Source organism: Melopsittacus undulatus, chromosome 19 (genome assembly GCF_012275295.1).
Source record: "Melopsittacus undulatus isolate bMelUnd1 chromosome 19, bMelUnd1.mat.Z, whole genome shotgun sequence".
In the NCBI taxonomy this organism is placed as follows: Eukaryota; Metazoa; Chordata; class Aves; order Psittaciformes; family Psittaculidae; genus Melopsittacus; species Melopsittacus undulatus.
Genome location: NC_047545.1, coordinates 1,841,389 through 1,861,269, shown reverse-complemented (window position 1 = coordinate 1,861,269; position 19,881 = coordinate 1,841,389). Strand labels below are relative to the sequence as shown.

The 19,881-nt window shown below is 59.6% G+C and overlaps 1 protein-coding gene across 1 annotated transcript; it reads left to right on the top strand.

The window, feature by feature from the left end:
• Nucleotides 1–1,544: 1,544 nt before the first annotated feature.
• PIK3R2 (phosphoinositide-3-kinase regulatory subunit 2) lies at nucleotides 1,545–19,673 on the top strand. Its single transcript, XM_034070942.1, has 16 exons — nucleotides 1,545–1,647; nucleotides 6,575–7,291; nucleotides 11,511–11,603; nucleotides 11,965–12,027; nucleotides 12,806–12,937; nucleotides 13,625–13,826; nucleotides 14,066–14,151; nucleotides 14,457–14,562; nucleotides 14,670–14,768; nucleotides 14,863–15,043; nucleotides 15,234–15,359; nucleotides 15,610–15,752; nucleotides 15,930–16,106; nucleotides 16,275–16,346; nucleotides 16,639–16,809; nucleotides 16,976–19,673. The coding sequence occupies exons 2-16, from the start codon at nucleotides 6,952–6,954 to the stop codon at nucleotides 17,166–17,168; spliced, it is 2,184 nt and encodes a 727-aa protein (XP_033926833.1). The 5' UTR covers nucleotides 1,545–1,647; nucleotides 6,575–6,951; the 3' UTR covers nucleotides 17,169–19,673.
• The last annotated feature ends 208 nt before the right edge of the window (nucleotides 19,674–19,881 follow it).

Genomic DNA, 19,881 nt, shown 5'->3' with positions numbered 1-19,881 from the left:
TCCACCACCCCATTCCGTGGTGGCCATCACTCAGTGCATACAGGTATCCATACAAAGCCAGTATTCCTGGCAGCGCCTGTGCTGCTGCTTCATTTGGCATCTGGAATTCCCCCCCCCCCTTCCCTCCTGTTGCTTTTTATCCAACAAAACTACAGCTCAACCCGGCATTTCCCTCCCATTCCTACTGTTTTCTATGGTATAAATGTTCCCATTTGATAGTGCATGTTCCAGCTTTCCCCCTGGTGCCAGTGATGGGGGGACCGTCCCCCACTGCCATCGGGTATCCCTGTGCCACCACCAACGGGCACATTCCCTACCCTGGAGCAGCGCGTTGGATTACTTTGTGTGCCTGTGGTTGGTGCCATGTCCCGTCTCCTGCTTCTCCCGTTTAATCCCAACAACAGAGCAGCCGGAGCGGCTCAGTCTTTCCTTTGCTTCTCCCTCTATTGTCTGTACAAAGGTTTGGGAAGGCAGTGGGGACATGAGGAGACATCAGGCACCCCCTGCACACCAGCACTGTGGGGAGGGGGCTTGGCCGTGCACCAGTGGCATGGATATGGTGGGAAAAGGAACTGTCTCGAAAGCCGAGGGGCCCGTGTCCTCCTGCACAGTGCCCAGCTCTGCTCTTACCTTCAACGAGGTTTATGTTGTATTAAAACTGTTTCTTGCAATGAGCCATGATGTGGTGTCTGCAGCCGGGGGTGGCTGGGGGTGTTGGTGTTACCGGTACCAGTGCTGGGTATGGTGCCCAGTGAGCCAAACGCGGTGCCCTGTGTCCATGGCAACACTGCCCAGTGTGCCCCATGCCCGGAGCAGTCCTGATGCCCACTGCACTGCTCGTGCAGGCCCGGTGCCCGGTGCCGTGCCCCATGCCCGGTGATGCACAGTGCCATGCTCTATGCCCAGTGCTATGCCCGGTGCAGTCCCAGTGCCCTGCCTCATGCCCAGTGCCCCATGCCCGGTGCCGTGCCCCATGCCCGGTGCAGTCCCGGTGCTGTGCCCCATTCCCGGTGCTGTCCCCCATTCCCGGTGCAGTCCCGGTGCCGTGCCCCATGCCCGGTGCAGTCCCGGTGCTGTGCCCCATTCCCGGTGCAGTCCCGGTGCCCGGTGCTGTGCCCCATTCCCGGTGCTGTTCCCCATTCCCGGTACTGTGCCGTATTCCCGGTGCAGTCCCGGTGCCCGGTGCTGTGCCCCATTCCCGGTGCTGTGCCCCATTCCCGGTGCAGTCCCGGTGCCCTGTGCTGTGCCCCATTCCCGGTGCTGTTCCCCATTCCCGGTGCTGTGCCCCATTCCCGGTACTGTTCCCCATGCCCGGTGCCCGGTGCCGTGCCCGGTCCGTGCTCCCCCCCGTCCGCTAGGGGTCGCCGCCGCGCTCTCCCGTCAGCCGGTTGGCTCCGGCTCCCCTCGGCTCCTTCCGGAGGCGCTCGGGCGGGGGGCGTGGTTCCGATCGCGTTCGGCCGCCGGGGGAAGGGGCGGGGCCGCCGCGGCTCGGGCCGGGCTCGGCTCCCTCCGGCTCCGCTCGGCTGTTTCCGGGGCGGGTTCGGGCAGCTCCGGCTCCGCTCGGGCCCTTTCCCAGGCTGCCGCTGGGCTGTGAGGCAGGAGCGGGGCTGGAGCCGGGCGGCGGCGGCGGATGGGGCCGGCAGAGAGGTGGGCCGGGGGCACCGGGACCGGAGGAGGGGGGGAAGGCGTGAAGGGAACCGGAGCGAGCCCCGAGCCCCCCCGGCCGTGCCAGCGCTGGGTGCCCGCTGCCAGGGCACTGCCACCCCCCGGGCCCTGCACACCCCTCCCCGAGGGCCTGTGCCCTCCTTGTGTGTGTCCCCCCCCGGCCGTCTCCATCCGCAGCGCTGGGACCTCGGTGCCATTCCCCATTGCAGGGATGCAGCCTGGGCTGGGGGCTCGGATGTGGCTCGATCCCACCATGGTGGGATGGTGCAGGGATGCTCCCATCGGCTGGAATCCATTGGGGTGGCTGTGGGCACAGTTACCCCAATGCCTGGCTGTAGGATGGTGGCCAGCCCACCTTTATCCAGTGCGGTTTGTGCGCCCTGTTTCTTGGGATGCTGTGGATGGTTGTGAGCCCCTCGAAGAGGAAGGTTCCTGTACTTCCCAAACTGAGGTATTTCCAATGGGAAGGGGTTGGAACCTGTCTGGAATGAGCCCTACAAGAGCTCAGCGGCCCCAGCATTGTGCCTTTGGGCACCCAAGCCCAGCGCGGCGCAGGAATGGCCGCGTCTCCTCCCCATTCATGCACGGCCTTTATTTCCTGAGCAGCTCTGGGAGCCACTGGGGAACTGGCCCTGGGACTGGGAGAGCAGAGAATGGAGGCAGCTGAGTAAATATAGCCTCAATCACTGCTTTCCTGCCCATTCCCCCGCCCTGCCCCGTGTGTCCCCGAGGCTGGGTTGGCCTCTGCCGGAGTCATCGGCTCTTCCATGGTGTGGGAAGGTCCGAGCCATGGTTTGGTTCCTTTGGTGACCGTCTTTGACGTGGGCAGCTCAGGCTGTGCGGTTCGCAGCGAGGCTTTGGTGCTGCTTTGGTTCCCCAAACCCCTCGGGGTTAACACGGTTTGAAGCACATAGAAATCCCTTCCTGCCCGCACTTGGGTTGGCTGGACTAAAGCTCTGGCTTGGAATGGGAAGCGCTGGAATGTGGCGAGGAGCAGAGTGGGTTCTGGAATGGGTTTGGAGCCGTGTCGGAAGCCAGCGGTTCGCTCCCAGCGCTGTGTTTACAGTCCAAAAGGGTATTTATGATATCCAGGGCTCCTTTAATCCCTCTGGGAATAGCTGGAGCCGCAGCTTGGAGCTAAAGGAACTGAGGGATGGAAGGGAAAAGGCAGAGGCTTGATCTCAAGTTCAAGGTCTCCGCTCTCAACTAGGACCCGAATGATGCTGACCTGCTAACGTGGGTGCCCCTCACCTTATAGCTTCCTTCATGGGATTGCTGCTTTGTGCAGAGCTGCTCCTAAATCAGCATTGGGATTCCCAATCGCCTGGGGAGGGTGATTGTGAGCAGATAATGCAGTGAGAGCACTGGGGGGTTGGTTTTTAACATGTCCTCCACTGGTTTAGAGCTGTGATTTTGGAAGGAAGTGGCCAAAATGTGGCTTCTGGGTTTATTCCTGTCCAAAGGCCCTAAACCCAACCCTGGGACTGGCCTTAAAATGGGAGTCGTGTGTTCTGGCTGCTTGGGTGCTGGTGGGAAGGGAGCCTGGAGTGAAGGGCTGGGGTTGGTGTTTGATCCTTCTCCCGTCAGTGCCAGCATGGAAAAGGCTCTTGCAGGGAGGAGAAGGTTTGAGATGGGGAGCACAGGACAAGCTTCAACTGAAGCACAGCTCCCCATGGAACTCACTTTCCCTGCCACTGGTCCCCATTTAGGATCTGGACGGCCGTGCCATGGCCACCACCAGCGCTCCCAGCACGGCCCCAGCTCTTCCCTGCCCTTGCCAGGGCCAGAGCAGGGATTGCTGTGCTCCTTGTGCCATGGTATAAACCAGGCTCCTGCTCCCTGCTTCGGGTGCATGTGGGTGCAGCGTGAGCAGGGCATGAGGCCAGCGGAGCTGCCTTGTGTGTGGGTCAGAAGGTGCAGCAGCAGTTGTCACCATAGGGCAGCACATGGCAGGCAGGCCCCGTGTCCATTTCTATTCCCATCCCTCATTGCATCCATCCTCTTTTCTGGCTTTTCTTAAAGGAAAGCTTTGTTCTCACTGTTTGCAACCCATTAACATGGAGGGGGTTGCAGTTCAAGGCTTACTTTGGGGGGGGGGTTGTGCTCACAAAGGACGTGCTGGAGCTTGGGGAGGTTTGAGCTGGATAGATTGTTGTAAGCAGAATTTCCCTTTAAATATTTGTATGCATTCTTTGGCCTCACTGGAGGGAAAGGAACGCTCAGCATCACTTTGAGTCGAGCTGCACTTTGAACTGCATTTGGAACTGGGTCTAAAAGCCCAGGAACCACATTTAAAACGTTAAGATGCTTTTCTTTCTGCGCTGGGCACACACAAAAAGACTCGTAATGTGTTTTTTGTTTCAAGCCCATGCATTCAACAAAGACAGTATTGACAGCAGGGAATGAATCGAGGGCTTGTTTCTGGGCGCTGACAGAGATTTACCAAAGGTATGTGCTTGTCTGGGCCATGGGATTGCCAGCGCAGCCGAAGCAAGTGCTCACCAGCACCGGACACAGAGCCAGCCTGGAGCTGGGCCCTGCTGGAATCTCTTGGCAGGCTCCGAGATGTGCTTCCAGCCGACAGGCTCGTGCGTGTCCCAGAGCATCCCTGTGGAGGCCGGGGCCAGCAGGAACCGTGTGGGTTTGGGGTTCCTGGGGGGTTCCTCACCTGCATTCACAGGCACTTGGTCCCCCCAGGCTGGCTCCAAGTTCCCTGTGCCCAGTGACCCACTGGGATGTGAAGAGCAGGGTGGCACGGAGCTGCATCTCTGCCTTCCCAGCACGGAGAAGGTTGGAAGGGTTTAGGGTAGAGGGTGCCCGGAGAAGCTGTGGCTGCCCCATCCCTGGCAGTGCTCAAGGCCAGGTTGGACACAGGGGCTTGGAGCATGGACCATGCTGCCTATGGACCTGGAGGAGCTTTAAGGTCCTTTCCAACCCAAACCATTCCCCATTCTAGGAGTGGTTGGGGCCACATGGTGAGGCAGTAGGGGCAGGAACCTGCTCTTTGGGGTGCTCCAGAGCAGCTTCCCACCCCTCCACACAGATCTGCTTTGAAAAGCCACTCAACAAGTTTGCCAGGGCTGAACGTTTTGTCCTTCCAGCCTCTTCAGCTGCACTGGCTTGTCTGAGGCGCCTGGAGCCGGCACCGGATGGGATGTGGGGAGGAGCCTGTCAGGGAGCCCTGACCCCACAGCCTTTGGGTTCTGCTGCGTCTGGGTGCATTACGGGGTCCGGGAGGAGCAGAGCAGGCAGCAGGCACTGGGGCCTTGGCAGTCAGCAGTGCCCATGGCACTGCAGGCTCGGCTCTGTGGGACCTTGACAGCAGCCTGGCCATAAATCTCTCTTTATGCTCTGGATCATGAAGTAATATTTTCCTGGCTGGGAACATGGGATTGGGGGAATGTGGGCTCTGCAGCCGGGAACGGTGGGAGCTGGCCTGGTGCAGGGATGTGCTGCTGTTGCTCCAGGGAAGCTCTCGAGCAACCGGGATCAGGCTCAGTCCTGTTCCCATCTGCCGGAGCCTGGCCTAACCGGGGGCAGCGCCTGCTCCTTCATGGCACAGCCAGCCCAGCTGCAGGTCCTGGCACAGGCTCCATGTGCCACAGCCTCCTTGTGCCTTCCTTTGTCAAGGGAAGGATTTGGCTGTGGAGACATGGAGCTGGCTGCTCTCAGGGGCTCGCACTGGTTCCAGACCCATGCAGGAGAGGGGTTTGTAGCTGATGTGAGCTGGGACATGTGGGTCTAAGAAGGGCTGTTTTGGAGGACTGCAGGTCACCAGTGTGGGTGCATCACACAGAGTCCAGCCAATGGTGGCCCTGGCTCTGTGCCCTGCTTGGTTGTGCATTGATCCTGCTGGGAAGAGTGTCCCGGCTCCCTTTGCTCCTCACCTCCCTCCACAGAGGCTCCAAGCCATTAGCAGGACTGCAGTGTTTCAGGGTGCCCCTGAGCAGGCTGGTCCCTGGCTGCCCCAGCTCCTTGTAGGTCCTGTCCTGGGCTGCGCCATCCTATGGGAACTGGAATGCTGGGATTTGCCTGGGGGAGGTGGAAAACTGGCCTGTGTGGCCGGGAGGGGATGGGATAAAGAGGACATGCCTGGCTGCTGGGAATGCCCCAGCTCAGCCCTCTCTTCCACAACATGTTCAGACCCAGGTTCCTGCCTTTTGGAGCATTTCTGGCCAGGGCAGGCAGCAGATTCTTCCATTCCTGCATAGCTGAAAGGCAGAGGAGCAGCTCTAAGCAGGCTCAAAGGCTTCTCAAGATGGTTTTAAGGCCATCTCTGTGGAAGGAACCCATGCCTGCACTTGATGCTGCTGCTTTGCTCAGAGCAAAGCTTTGAAGTGCTGCTCTGTGGGAATGGCAAAGCCTTCCACTGAAGGCTTGGTTAAGCTGCATCTGTGGGCAGCTCCCTTCAGCAGACTGCCCTGGGGGGGATTGCATGGGGAGAGGGAAAGGTGAGCTGTGAAATGGAATCGATTGAACCAGGAAAGGCTGAATCTGTTTGCTTGGCTGCTGTTCAGAGCCTCCCAACCTGGGGCTTGCAGGGTGACTTCTGCATGTAAGCTCCTGCATAAAGGCTGGTTTGTCCCACTTGCTGCCTTCATGTTTGCATAAGTGCTGTGAGGAGGGTAAGCTGCAGAAGCAGGAGTGAACCTCCTTAAGATGCAGAGCTGGTGCCTGACTGTAGCAGAGGAGGTGGCATTCCTGCTTGCAGCCGCTGGCTCCTCTCCTGCTTTTGGGAGTCTAAACTGGTATTAGCACGTCCTGGTTGGATCCAGGGCTCAGCATCAGCTAGAAAGAAACGAGTCCTGCCTCTCTCAGGTGCTCAGATGAACCCCTCATTGAAATGATGGTGTCTCAGGAAGGTGAGAGGTGTCTGGCTTTGCATTAACAAGTCCTCTTCTCTTTGCAGGCCCTGGGAAGGCAGACAGAGCACCGTGCACTGTTCTGGGCTGGAAGCCCACTGTGCTTTTGGCCCCGGGACTCCAAGAAACGTGCTTCTTTCTTGGTGAAGCAGACCCTGCTCTCCTGTTTCTTTGCTGCATGCCCGCTCGCGAGTGCTGGATTATGTTTGTCTCCTTCTCCCTTTGCTCCATCATTTGGTTGAATCGTGGTTTCAAGCTAAGGAAAAGGGGCTGCACTTAAGCACACACCCGGACCACGCTCCTGGGGTGCTGGTTCATGCGAAGACATTCAGAGTGCTGATGGGGGAAAGCTGCCTTTGAAGTCCCTCCTGTGCCACCCTAAACGTGCTGCCTCACCATCCAGAGCCCTCCTCCCCACAGCAGAATGGGCAGCACCGACGGCTTCCAGTACCGTGCGCTCTACCCCTACCGCAAGGAGCGCGAGGAGGACATTGACCTGCAGCCTGGGGACATCCTGGTGGTGAGCAAGGGGGCCCTGCAAGCCTTGGGCTTCAAGGACGGGGATGAGCAGACTCCCAACCAGATCGGATGGATCCTGGGGGTCAACGAGCGGACCAAGCAGAAGGGAGACTTCCCAGGCACATATGTGGAGTACGTGGGGCCGGTGAAGATCGCGGTGCCCTCGCACCGGCCCCGGGTGCAGAGACCTCTCCCTGCCACACCGGGTGCCGGTGGCTGCCGCCTCCCAGAAGCTCTGGAGCAAGGTAAAGCCCTGCTGTGTGCTCACACCCTCCTCTGCTACCGGCACATGGTGGCTATGGGGCTGTGAGAGGCTCTGTGATGATTGTGTCCCATCCATCATCGTGGTGGCTGCGGTTGTGGTTTAACCCCAACCAGCAACTGTGCCACAGAGCCACTCGCTCCTGCCCTGATCCCAGTGGGATGGGGAGGGGGATTTGAGGGGGGAAACTGGTAAAATCCATGGGTTGGGATAAGAACAGTTTAATCATTGAAATCAAGTCATATATAGAAAGGGAGATAACAAAACGAGAGGAATAACTTAAGTGATGCACAGTGGATGCTCACTGCTCCACTGACAGATGGCCAGCTTGTCCCTAGGCAGTGATTAGCCCCTTCCAACCAACTTCCCCCAGTTTCTATACTGGGCATACTGGTTATGGAACATCCCTTTGGCTAGTTCAGGTCAGCTGTCCTGGCTGTGCTTCCTCCCAGCTTCTTGTGCCCCTCCTCACTAGCAGAGTCCCTCCTCACTAGTGACTGAAAAGCCCTTGGCTTGGGATAAGCACTACTTAACAACTAAAATACCAGCGTGTTACCACTGTTGTACAAGCCAAAGCACAGCACTGCACCAGCTACTAGGAGGAAAACAGACTCTACCCCAGATGAAGCCAGCACAGGGCTCCCATTCAGACCTGGCCAAGAGAAGAGCACATTGTTCCTCCAGCTTATCAATCTGCTCAGCACAACTTCTTGGGTTGAGCCTTGCCCCACGCCCCCCTCTCCAAGATCCTTCTCTAGGTGCAGCTTAACCAGGATCCCTGTGCTCCTTGGTCCCTCTCTTTAGGAATAAGCCCTGACCTCTCCCAACCACCTCTTAGCCTCTGGAGCACCATCGCTCCCTGCCAAGAGCCGCTCAGCCCTGCTGAGACACACAATTACTTGTCTCTGGGCAAGAGGAGAGAAGTCAGGATCTGAAAGAGTCCTTCCAAGAACTGGAGCTCATGGTTTGTCTGCCTGGCACCCAGCCCTGCCGGAGGATGCAGAGCTCTCCCTGGGGCCGGGCAGGACATGGGCCGTCCCACAGCTGCTTCCCAGCGGCACTGGGCTTGGCATGGATCTGGTCTGGGAGCTGGGAATGCTGCCATGCCCCGGCACTGCCTGTGGAGCTCCGGCAGCTGCCTGCCCGCTGCCTATTGCTTTGAAGCTAAACCCTGTGCAGGGGCTCTGAGGTGGCATCCCCATGCATTGCATTGCAGAAGGCCTTGTGCTGATGCACTCAGGAGGAGTAGGGACAGCAGGAGCTGGTGGGCATCAGAGCAGCCCCTTGTCCTCCCCATCCTCTGTCCAAAAGCCATCCCGTCCCAAAAGTTATCCCATCAGCTGCTTCTGGTTGTGGGAAACACCTCCGGGCTCTTAAGGAATGAAGCCCCCATCCCATAAACCAGGGTGGTGGGGCTGGTGCAGCTCCCACAGCTGCCTCCCATGCCAGAGGGGTGGGAATGTGGTCAGGCTGTGCCTTTGGGTTGGCACCTGAGTCACCCTACAGAAAGCTGCTCCTCTTGGGAGCCTGGGACATGCTCTGCAGAGGATGCCTTGGCCTTGTCTGCATCCAGCCCTGGGCTCCCTCGGGGGCTGGATTTAAGCCTTTGTGGACTCACTCTCCTCCTCCTCCTCCTCAAGCAGGGCTTGGCAGAGGTGTGTCTGAGTGGTCAGAGCTGCTGCCCCATAGAGGGGTGTGGGAGAAGGTGCATTCCAAAGCTCCTGACGCACAGAAAAGATGCAGTTAGGAAAGAACCCCAAAGTCAGCCAGTCTGCATCCTGCCTGGGGATGGAGCAGAGTGAGGGTCAGGTATGAGGGCACACAAGGAGGGTGCATCCCCCCCCCAACCAGCCTCCATTCAGGGCACAGCAGGGACCTGCAGAGTGGCAATTCAAACCCCCAAGGGCTGTTTTGCAGTGCAGGCTGCTGTGATGCTGATGGGGAGAGGTGGTTTTGCAACTGAGACACTGCATTGGAGCCAAACCCGTGTTACCTCCTGCTTTGGGAGGTGCAGAGATGTCTTCTGGCTGCCCCACACAGCTCAGAGCTGATGGTGTTTCTGCCCTGTTTCCCTCATCCTGGCTGGTAGGAATCCCTTATCCCCCCATTCCCAGTGTCACCCATGGAGCAGGGCCAGCACCACCTCTGTCCCCTGCCTGGGCACGGAGCAAGGAGCCCCAGTGGGTTCCAGCAGGGGATTTATGAGCTGCTGCTGTTTGCTTCCATAAGGAGGAGCCGAGCGGAACATGCGGCTCGCTGCTATTTCCGCAGCTGCCCTGGCCCTGCTGTGAGCAGCCTTGTGCAGGCAGCACAGCCCCGGGCTTGGGAGCTGCTGCTGGCTCCGTGCAGGCTGTGGAGCAGGAGCAGAGCAGGAGCAGAGCAGGAGCAGGAGTGGAGCAGAGCAGGAGCAGAGCAGGAGCAGGAGCAGAGCAGGAGCAGGAGCAGAGCAGAGCAGGAGCAGAGCAGGAGCAGGAGCAGAGCAGAAGCAGGAGCAGAGCAGAGCAGGAGCAGCAGAGCAGGAGCAGAGCAGAGCAGGAGCAGAGCAGAGCAGGAGCAGCAGAGCAGGAGCAAGAGCAGGAGCAAGAGCAGGAGCAGAGCAGGAGCAGAGCAGAAGCAGGAGCAGAGCAGAGCAGGAGCAGCAGAGCAGGAGCAAGAGCAGGAGCAGAGCAGGAGCAGGAGCAGAGCAGAGCAGGAGCAGAGCAGGAGCAGGAGCAGAGCAGGAGCAGGAGCAGAGCAGGAGCAGAGCAGGAGCAGCAGAGCAGGAGCAGAGCAGAGCAGGAGCAGGAACAGAAGCAGAGCAGGAGCAGAGCAGGAGCAGGAACAGGAGCAGAGCAGGAGCAGAGCAGGAGCAGAGCAGAGCAGGAGCAGAGCAGGAGCAGAGCAGAGCAGGAGCAGAGCAGGAGCAGGAACAGGAGCAGAGCAGGAGCAGAGCAGGAGCAGGAGCAGAGCAGGAGCAGAGCAGGAGCAGGAGCAGAGCAGGAGCAGGAGTAGAGCAGGAGCAGCAGAGCAGGAGCAGAGCAGAGCAGGAGCAGAGCAGGAGCAGAGCAGGAGCAGGAGCAGAGCAGGAGCAGAGCAGAGCAGGAGCAGAGCAGGAGCAGGCAAGCTGCTGCCTGCTGAAGCAGCACATTCCCGGCCGGGCCACGTGGGCAGCCCCACTGTTTACTCTCCCTTCAGCCCTTCCCAAGGGTCAGGCTTGGAGCTGCCAGCCTGGAAGCTTGCCTGCATCTCCAGCACCACCCTGGGCCCCTTCCCATGGCCAGGGGCTCCTTCCCGTTGGGAACTGCTCCCCCAGCCCCAACAACACAGGCTCATACAGAGCTGGGTGCTGCCCTTTCTGTGCCTGCTTTGTCTCCCTGTGAGGCTGTGGGTGCAGGAGGCTCAGGCCAGTGTGGAGTTTCAGCTGCTTGTGCCTCATGGTAAGACCACAGCGGTCGAGCTGGGGTCAGATCCATGACAACAGAGCAGGGTTTCACAATGGGGAGCAGCCTTTTGGCTCTGCATGCCCCGAATGGACGTGTCCTGTGTCTGCACAGGGTCCTGGAGGAGCCTCCCGCACCGGCTGCTGCTCAGCTGGATGCCAGACAGGGCCTGGTGCTGTTCATCCTTAGGCAGGGATCCCACTGGCAGGTCCCTGTATGCTCTTGCCCCAGCATACATCACCCTCCAGCACTGGGGAGCCCAAAGCAGGGACCTGCAGCTCTCCTGGAGCACAGTGCCCCCCAATGCAGGGCTGTGGATCCCCCCTTTGGGAGCACAGGAAGCCCAGTGCTGTGTTATGGGAGGCCACGGGGAGCAGGAGGCAGAGGGCTGCTTTCCACGTTAAAGGAGCAATCAAGAGCAGGAATTTGCTGACATGGAGTTGTGTCTGCATCGCTGGATGAAGCACAGCTCAGCCCCAGGAGCCAGCTCCATGGCCCTGCTCCTCTGCCAGCCCTGTGCTGGGCAAGCACCGACCCCAACCTGGCTACCCCCTGTGCCCTGCAGGAGCAGCAGGGATCCCCTGTGCACACCCCATTGGGGTTTGTCCTGAGCCAGCTCCCCCAGCCCCTGTGCAGTGTTTGCATGGGCTGCATCCTGCAGCAGGGGCCAGAGCATCCCTCACGCTTGGATCCTGCTGTTAAGAGTGGGTTGGTTGTGCCCTGGCCTGGCTCTGCTGGGGGCTGAGCTGAGGTTGGACCCCTCTCTCCCTCCCTCTTCCACAGGGTCTCCTCTCCTGGAGTTGCAGGACCAGTTCAGCCCTCCCGAGCCGGCCCCCCCGCTGCTGGTGAAGCTGGTGGAGGCTATTGAGAAGAAAGGTAAGGGGGGATGTTGAGCACTGTGGGGCTGGTACCCCCTGAACCCCCCCAGGGAGGGCAGTTGTCTTTAAAAGCCCCATGGAACGTGCAGGACTCAGCTGCCTGCAGAAGGGGAAGTTCCCTAGAGCCAGGCTTGACCCTGCTGCACCATCCTGCACAGGGCCTGTGGTGTGGATGCTGGCTCTGTGTGCTGGATGGGTGCTGGGATGTGGGAATCACTTCCAGCCTGTGTCTGTGCCACGGGGGAGAAACGAGGACACTGACAGGGGGGGGCAAGGGGCTGCAGGAGGTTGGCCTGGACCCCCTCCAGCCCTGCTTTAGGCGGTGCTGGCAGCTGAGCACCATGTCCCTGCTCCCACAGGGGTAGACAGCGAGATGCTGTACAGGACATCTGGCTCCGAACTGCGGCAGGCGCTGAGAACCGGTAAGAACCAGCTCGGTGCTCAGATGGAGGAGATTAGTGCCTGAGCCAGCGCCAGCAGTAATGCAAGCCAGGCCAGGCAGTTCCTGACTCCCAGCACGCTGCCGTGGGGCGGCCCCACACATCCCAGCTCCGAGGGGAGGAGGGGGTGATGCCTGCCTGGAGCAGAGGGATGCGGTGCTGGTGAAGCCCTGGGTTGTGCCCTGCTCAGGGGTTCCCTGTCTCTGCTGCATCACTCACAAGCAGGGGAGCATCACCGAGCTCAGTTTGGTGCCTGGAGCTGATGTCTGCACTGGGGAGGCTCTGGAGCTGTCTGTGCTTGGCTGGGTTTGGGCCTCATCCAGCACTGTGCTGGCTCGTCCCCTTGCACAGACGTGCTTGCAAACCCCAACTGCGTGGTGCTGGCTGCGCTGCTTTGGGGACAGGCTTTGTCGCCATCCCCACAGCCTTGTGTTCATGGGATGGCTCGGTTGGAGGGAGATGGTTTCCCCACTGGCTTCAGTGCGGGGCTGCTCAGGCTCTGCTTGTCTCGACCAGCAACAGGGAGCAAAGCTCCTATCCGGGTTCTTCATGGCAGGGCTGAGGGCAAAGAGGGTGGGCACTGAGAATGGGCTCATCCTGAGCTGGAGATGGGGGGGAACCTGCCTTGGGGTGCAGGTATCGCTCCCAGGCATCCTCATCCTGCTTGGCTGCCGTGTCCTGGGACAGCCGCATGGATGGGCAGCAATGGGCTCCGGGGTAGGGGATGAGCTGCCCCCTTCACCACTTGTGTGCCCTGCAGATTGGAGCCTGGCAGAGCTGGAGCCCTTTGATGTGCACTCCCTGTGCGAGGCACTGCGGGGGTACCTGCAGGACCTGCCCTCCCCCGTGGTGCCAGTGGCTGTGCATGGAGACATCCTGCGGATCCTGCAGGGTAAGGGCCATGGGAATGGGAATGGGAATGGGTGGCTGTGTGGGATAGATCCCTCGGGAATGGGTGCCTGTGTGGGATGGATCCCTTGGGAATGGGTGGCTGTGTGGGATGGATCCCTCGGGAATGGGTGGCTGTGTGGGATGGATCCCTCGGGAATGGGTGCCTGTGTGGGATGGATCCCTTGGGAATGGGTGGCTGTGTGGGATGGATCCCTTGGGAATGGGTGCCTGTGTGGGATGGATCACTTGGGAATGGGTGCCTGTGTGGGATGGATCACTTGGGAATGGGTGGTTGTGTGGGATGGATCCCTTGGGAGTGGGTGCCTGTGTGGGATGGATCCCTTGGGAATGGGTGGCTGTGTGGGATGGATCCCTTGGGAATGGGTGGCTGTGTGGGATGGATCCCTCGGGAATGGTTGACTGTGTGGGATGGATCCCTTGGGAATGGGTGGCTGTGTGGGATGGATCCCTTGGGAATGGGTGGCTGTGTGGGATGGATCCCTTGGGAATGGGTGGCTGTGTGGGATGGATCACTTGGGAATGGGTGCCTGTGTGGGATGGATGCATCTGGGGTATTAAAGCAAGTCCTGTCCCTGTGTGACACTGACGGTGCTCCCCCAGCGCCGCAGCTGGAGCTGGCACCGGTGCTGCCCGTCTCCTGTTCCATGGCTCTGGTTCTCCTCCCCAGAGACACCCCAACCCGAGAGCTGCCGGAAGCAGCTGCTGCTGGCGCTGGAGCCGCCTGTGGTCCCACTGCAGAACACGCTCACCCTGCAGTTCCTGCTCCGGCATCTGGGGAAGGTATCACAGCAGGCAGAGAGCAACGGCCTCCACCCGCGGGCCCTGGCAGAGATCTTCGGCCCCCTTCTCCTCCGGCTGCCTGGTGCCAGGTACGTGAGGTCTTGGATTCCAGGCCTGTCCCAGGCATCAGCCCCTGTGCCTTCCAGCCCCTGCCTCACTGCACATGGGCTCACACTGCTGGCAGCACACTGAGCTGGGACCCAAAGCCAGGGCCTTGCTTCTGGGATGAACCGGCTGCCCCTTAGCCCAGGAGCACAGGAGCAGTGCCAGGTTTCCCCCCCCCCCGCTCCAGAACTGCTGTTCTCACTTGGCTTCTCTCTCCCTGCAGCCCAGAGCTGAGCCCTGACTTCTCCATCCTGTTTCTGGAGATGCTTCTGCAGACGAAGGAGTCGGAGCCGGAGCAGTTGCCTCCAGGTACTGGGATGCCCCTTCCTCGGGGCCTAAGGCGCTGGGGTTTGTGCTCTGGGGATGTGGAGTCTCTGCCCCCATGAGCAAGTTGCTGAGGGCATTTCTGGAGCCCAGCTGTGCCTGGAGCCTGCCTCAAGGCATTCATCTGCTGCTGTGGATGTGCCTGGAGCAGCTCCCAGCAGCAGTGTGGTGGCCAAGGGGGCTTCCCAGGGTAGTCACAGCAGGGAGGTGGACTCAGTGCTCCAAGGGATTGCCTGGGGGCAGCTGGAACTTGGGCTCACCCCACTTCCCTCCTCCTCCTCCTCTTCCAGCCTTGCCTCCAAAACCCCCCAAGCCAAAGCCCAGCGCAGCCAGTTTGGCCAATGGGAACAGTGTGTCCTTGCAGGATGCTGAGTGGTACTGGGGTGACATCTCACGGTAAGGGGACGGCTGACAGCCCACACATCCTGGGTGCCCTGGTCATGGAGTTCTCTAGGGGAGCTCTGGTTGCATCTCACAGGCTGTAACAACCACGTTCCTTGCAGGGAGGAGGTGAACGAGAAGCTACGGGACACACCGGATGGTACCTTCTTGGTGCGGGATGCCTCCAGCAAGATCCAGGGGGAATACACCCTCACGCTCAGGTAGGGTGTTGGGGTCCCTGTGCTGGCAGCAGCCTGGGTGCCAGGCTGGAAGGTGATGGTGAGTGTCGTGTCCTCTCCTCTCCCATCACCACAGGAAGGGAGGCAACAACAAGCTGATCAAGATCTTCCATCGGGAAGGGAAGTATGGCTTCTCGGAGCCCCTGACCTTCAGCTCGGTGGTGGAGCTCATCACCCATTACCGGCACGAGTCACTCGCCCAGTACAACGCCAAGCTGGACACCAGGCTGCTCTACCCCATCTCCAAGTACCAGCAGGTGAGGCCTGGGCAGGGCTGGCCAGGGGCATTTGTTCATCCATCCCAAGTCCATTGGTAAAGGTCGATGTCCCATCTCTTCCCCATGCTGGGATGTTCCTGTGTGGGGTGACTTCTGTGGGCCCAGCTGCCTCCCAGAGGGGCTGCTGTAGGGCAGGAGCAGGCCCTGATGGAGGCTCTGTGTGCGGCAGGACCAAGTGGTGAAGGAGGACAGCGTGGAAGCCGTCGGGGAGCAGCTCAAGGTCTATCACCAGCAGTACCAGGACAAGAGCTGGGAGTACGACCTGCTGTATGAGGAGTACACACGCACGTCCCAGGTACACAGGCACTGCCTTCCCCCTGGGCTGCCCTGACATCTGATGGCCACTGCTGTGCATGGAGGGGAGCAGAGGTTGGGCATTCACTGCCTCTCTTCGCTGCTGCACTTGAGAATGGGCTTTGAGCAGGGAGATACTTTGGCTGCAGCGAGGACAGTGCTTCTTTGGGGAGGGGGAAAGAGAGGATGCGAATGTGCAGCACCTGCCCCAGTGCTCCCCTGTCCTCAGCTCTGCCCTCCCTGCTCCTCAGGAGCTGCAGATGAAGAGGACTGCAATTGAGGCCTTCAACGAGACCATCAAGATCTTTGAGGAGCAGTGTCAGACGCAGGAGAAATGCAGCAAGGAGTACATCGAGCGCTTCCGGAGGGAGGGCAACGAGAAGGAGGTGCAACGGTGAGGACAGGGGCTGCTGCTGCCCTGCCCTGCCTGGGCAAGGGCTCTGCAGGGCTGGAAGCTCCTCATGGGCCAGCACAGAGCTGAGGCACACACCATTCTGTGTGCTGGAGCTGCAGGCTGCCTCCTCCGCCTCCCCCCTTGCCTCCCAGCCTCATTCCCCCCCTCTTTCTCCAGGATCCTCATGAACTCGGAGAAGCTCAAGTCCCGCATCACTGAAATCCATGACAGCAAGATGAAGCTGGAGCAGGACCTGAAGAAACAAGCCTCGGAGAACAGGGAGATCGACAAGCGCATGAACAGCCTCAAGCCAGACCTCATGCAGCTGCGCAAACTGCGGGACCAGTATTTGGTGTACGTAGCTCCTGCCCCCGTGCAGGGCTGGGAATGGGGCCCTGCTGCCTCTTTAAGGGCTTTGGGGCTTGTCAGACCAGCTCATGGGCTGCACCCTGCGGCCTCGGGCACGGCTGCTGCCCTCTGGTGATGGCCTGGCCACGCTGAGCTCTGCCTCTCCTTCCCTAGGTGGCTGACACAGAAGGGTGCTCGGCAGAAGAAGATCAACGAGTGGTTGGGTATCAAGAACGAGACAGAGGAGTGAGTGTCCCCTGTGCTGGGATCAGCAGCCTGGGAGGTGTTCAGGGGACGTGTACATGAGGCCCTCAGTGGCAGGGTTCAGTGGCGGGTTTGGCAGTGCTGGGCTAAAGGGAGGACTTGATGATCTTGAAGGTCTTTTCCAGCCTGGTTGATCCTGTGCCAGGGGCTGATCCCATCTCCCTGCCTGGGAGCTGAGAGCATCTTCCCTGCTGGAAGGGGCGCTGGCATCTAGGAGTAGGAGGGGAGCTGTGGGGGCCTGTGTGGGTCTGACCCTCCCTGTGCTCAATTGCAGCCAGTACTCCATGATGGATGATGAGGAGGAGCTGCCCCACCACGAGGAGCGAACGTGGTACGTGGGGAAGATCAACCGCTTGCAGGCAGAAGAGATGCTCTGTGGCAAGCGGGACGGCACCTTCCTGATCCGCGAGAGCAGCCAGAAGGGATGCTATGCCTGCTCCGTGGTGTGAGTATCTCCATGTGCTGGGATGGGGCTGGTGTGGGCTCTGCTCCCGCATTCCAGCTCAGCAGATGCTGGAGGTGATGGAAGCATCGGCTCTGCTCTGGTGATGCCTGCTTGTGCTCCGCTGTCCCTGTCCCACTGTGACCTGTGTCCTTTATGTCCCTGGCAGGGTGGACGGTGACACCAAGCACTGTGTGATCTACAAAACAGCCACAGGCTACGGGTTCGCTGAACCCTACAACCTCTACGCCTCCCTCAAGGACCTGGTCTTGCACTACAAGCACACGTCCCTGGTGCAGCACAATGACTCCCTGAATGTCACGCTGGCTCACCCTGTCCTTTCCCAGCCACCAGCCAGATGAGCAGCCCGTGCACAACCTAACAGCTGCCTTCAGCTTCTCCCCAGGGCGCTGCTTTCTGGCTCTGGACTCTTTGCACCCTGTATAGTTGAGTCTCTGTGCTCCTGCCCCTCCAGAGCCTCTGAGATGTCTGTGACCGTTCCTGATGTCCCCTTTGGTCAGTAGCTGAAACCAGTGTTGGCTGGTGGGACAAAACGGCTGGGCTGTTGATTCCCAGTGGACTCCAGCCTTTAGGAAGCAGGATCCAGTCGTGATTGAACTGCTGGGGTGAGCACAGTCCTCTCTCCTTTCCCAATAAGCAGGTCAGATCCCCTCTTGCTGGCAGGTCACCCCACTATGCATCACCGTAGAGGTAGATTCCCAGTTCCAAGGGGCTCCCTGCTGGGATGCTGGAGGATGCATCCTCCACTCTCCCTTCCCTTGGTGACTTGCAGGCTGTGGCACTGTCTGGTACGAGAGGTGCTGCTCTTCCATGCAGAGACTCATTTAGAAAGGAGAAACCCTGTCTCCTGGGGGGCCCCACTTTTCCCCTCCACACCATGCCCCACCTGCCCGTCTTGTTCCCTAATCCCATAATCACCTCTGCAGTGTTGCTGTCCGGGAAGGGAGGATCCGGTTAGTGAGGAATCTCTCACCTCAGTTGTGCCAGTGAAGCTGTGAACTCCTTGTGGGTGCCGTGTGTTTGCCTCTGGATGCACAGCTCCTGTTTCTGGCTGGCTTGGGTCAACCTTCCCCTCTGTAAATATGGTTCCTTTTGTAATCAGCTGCTTTCCTAGTGCTGGTGCCGACGCACACTACGAGCCCTGTACGAAATGAAGGAGCTCTCTGCTGCAGGAGGATGGGGTCTGCTGGGCCGAGGGCCTTGGCACGTAGAAACGTATATGCATGATGTGGAACTCTGTATGCAAAGCACTTAGAATCATGAGTACTGTATGGGGTGAAGGAGCCGGGTGTTGCTGTCGTGCTGCCCCTCGAAGCTGGTTGGTGCAGGCAGGGATTTGTTGTGGCTGAGCTCAAAGGGCTCAAGGGCCACGGAGGTGGCTCTGCAGGACCTGGGCTGAGAGTTGAGGCCATGGTGGCATTGGCTTCACTGGCTCAGCCTGTCTGCCTGCCTTGAAAGCATTAATGTCCTCTTGATTTGCCAGAGAGGCTCTTTCCCTTCCGGAGCTGCATCCTCGGGATGGATGCTGTGGGCTTCACTGCTTCTGTTGCTGTTGGACCTGTGAGGTGCTGCGTGCTCGTGCTCTGCATCCCACCCTTGATGTGCCATCTGCGTCGGGTACCACAATGTCCCTCCTCCCCCAGCTCTGCCTTGCTTTATGTTGGGCCCTGATCCTTTTGGATCTGGGGTTGCTGGAGCAAACATTCCATCCCTGTTGCTTGTGGCAGCTTCTGTGCTCGGCTCTACAGCCCCATCCCCTATATGCCCTCCGGAGGCCCTGGGCTGTGGTTTTGGGGCTGGTTCCTCACTGTTTGGTGCTCTGAGGCCACGGTGCAGCAGTGCCAGCCCTGACCCATCGCAGTGCCATGGGGCAGGCGCCAGCTCCGGGGAGCTGTGGGGTGCAGAGGCCACATGTGGCTTCAGGCATCACTCGGGAAAAGCTGCCAGGGATAATGAAGGGAATAGTTTGTGCTTGGGCACATGGGAGATGAGAACACGTGTGAATGGGGCAGGGAGGCCTTGGTGCTCGTGGCCCTTTCAGCTTCCTGCCAGGCTCCCACCCCATTCCCAGCAGGGTATTCCCTTCTCTCAACACTCTTTGCTCCTCCTGCCTCAATTCCTGCTCTTCTCCCCATGCAGTCCCCTTCTCACCGGAGCCTTTTCCTCCCCTGAGCTTGGGCAGCTCCCTGTGATCATGGGGGGGTCACAGCACCCCTGCAGCACCCATCACCCCCCAGGGCTCCGCTCGCTGTGTACAAGGAGGAGGACAAAGCCCTTCCCTAGGGCTGCCTTTCCCTAATGGTGCTTGACTTGGATCCCTGCAGCTCAGCCCTTCCCCAAGCCCTGAGCTCCCCCATAATGAAGCTGGTTGTGATTTGTGCTGCGCTGCTTTGCTGGTGCCGTTGGTGCTGCTGATACCACTGCTCGCGTTGTGTTCCCAAACCCTGGGCTGTGCTTTGCTGCTTGTGAGCCCCCCAAACCCTCCCTGTTGTCCCCCCAAACCCATGGGGTTGTCCATGGGTGCAACGTGGCCATTCCTGCTCCCCGGGGCACAGCTCCGGTCTTGTCCCTCTGTATCCCAGCTTGGGATGCTCCACACTCCCCCATCACCCCACTGAGGGCTCAGGGGTTGTGCTCGGGGAGGATGTGGTGGCTGCATGAGCACAGCTGAGGTTTTAGTTGTAGGTATATGCAATAATCCCTCGCCACTGTTACCAGCAGTAGCTCTCTATGCTCTTTCTGTCGATGTTTACTAATGTCAGCCCCATTATTTGTTACTGTAAGAGGATTTTTGTACGGTACTTCCAAAAAAAACCCCACAAAACACCCAAGAAAATAAAATAATTTAAAAAAGGAAGTCAACAGAATTCATGGAATTGCTGCGAGGAATTCTGTGCAACAAGGAAGGGATTGGGACCCAACCGGGCGCAGGTTGTGCCCCGTCCTGTGCCAGGTGGCAGCAGAGCTCAAAGGGGGAAGCCCAAAGTTCCTCCATTCCCAGCGCTAGGAACGACTCCAGGGCAGAGAAGCCGGTGGGGGAGCCCCCGGCTGGGG

Coding starts and splice junctions, on each gene's coding strand:
- PIK3R2 (XM_034070942.1), top strand. CDS start 6,952: ATGGGCAGCACCGACGGCTTCCAGTACCGTGCGCTCTACCCCTACCGC. Junction 12,028..12,805: donor GCGGCAGGCGCTGAGAACCG/GTAAGAACCAGC, acceptor TGTGCCCTGCAG/ATTGGAGCCTGGCAGAGCTG. Junction 15,044..15,233: donor CCATCTCCAAGTACCAGCAG/GTGAGGCCTGGG, acceptor TGTGTGCGGCAG/GACCAAGTGGTGAAGGAGGA.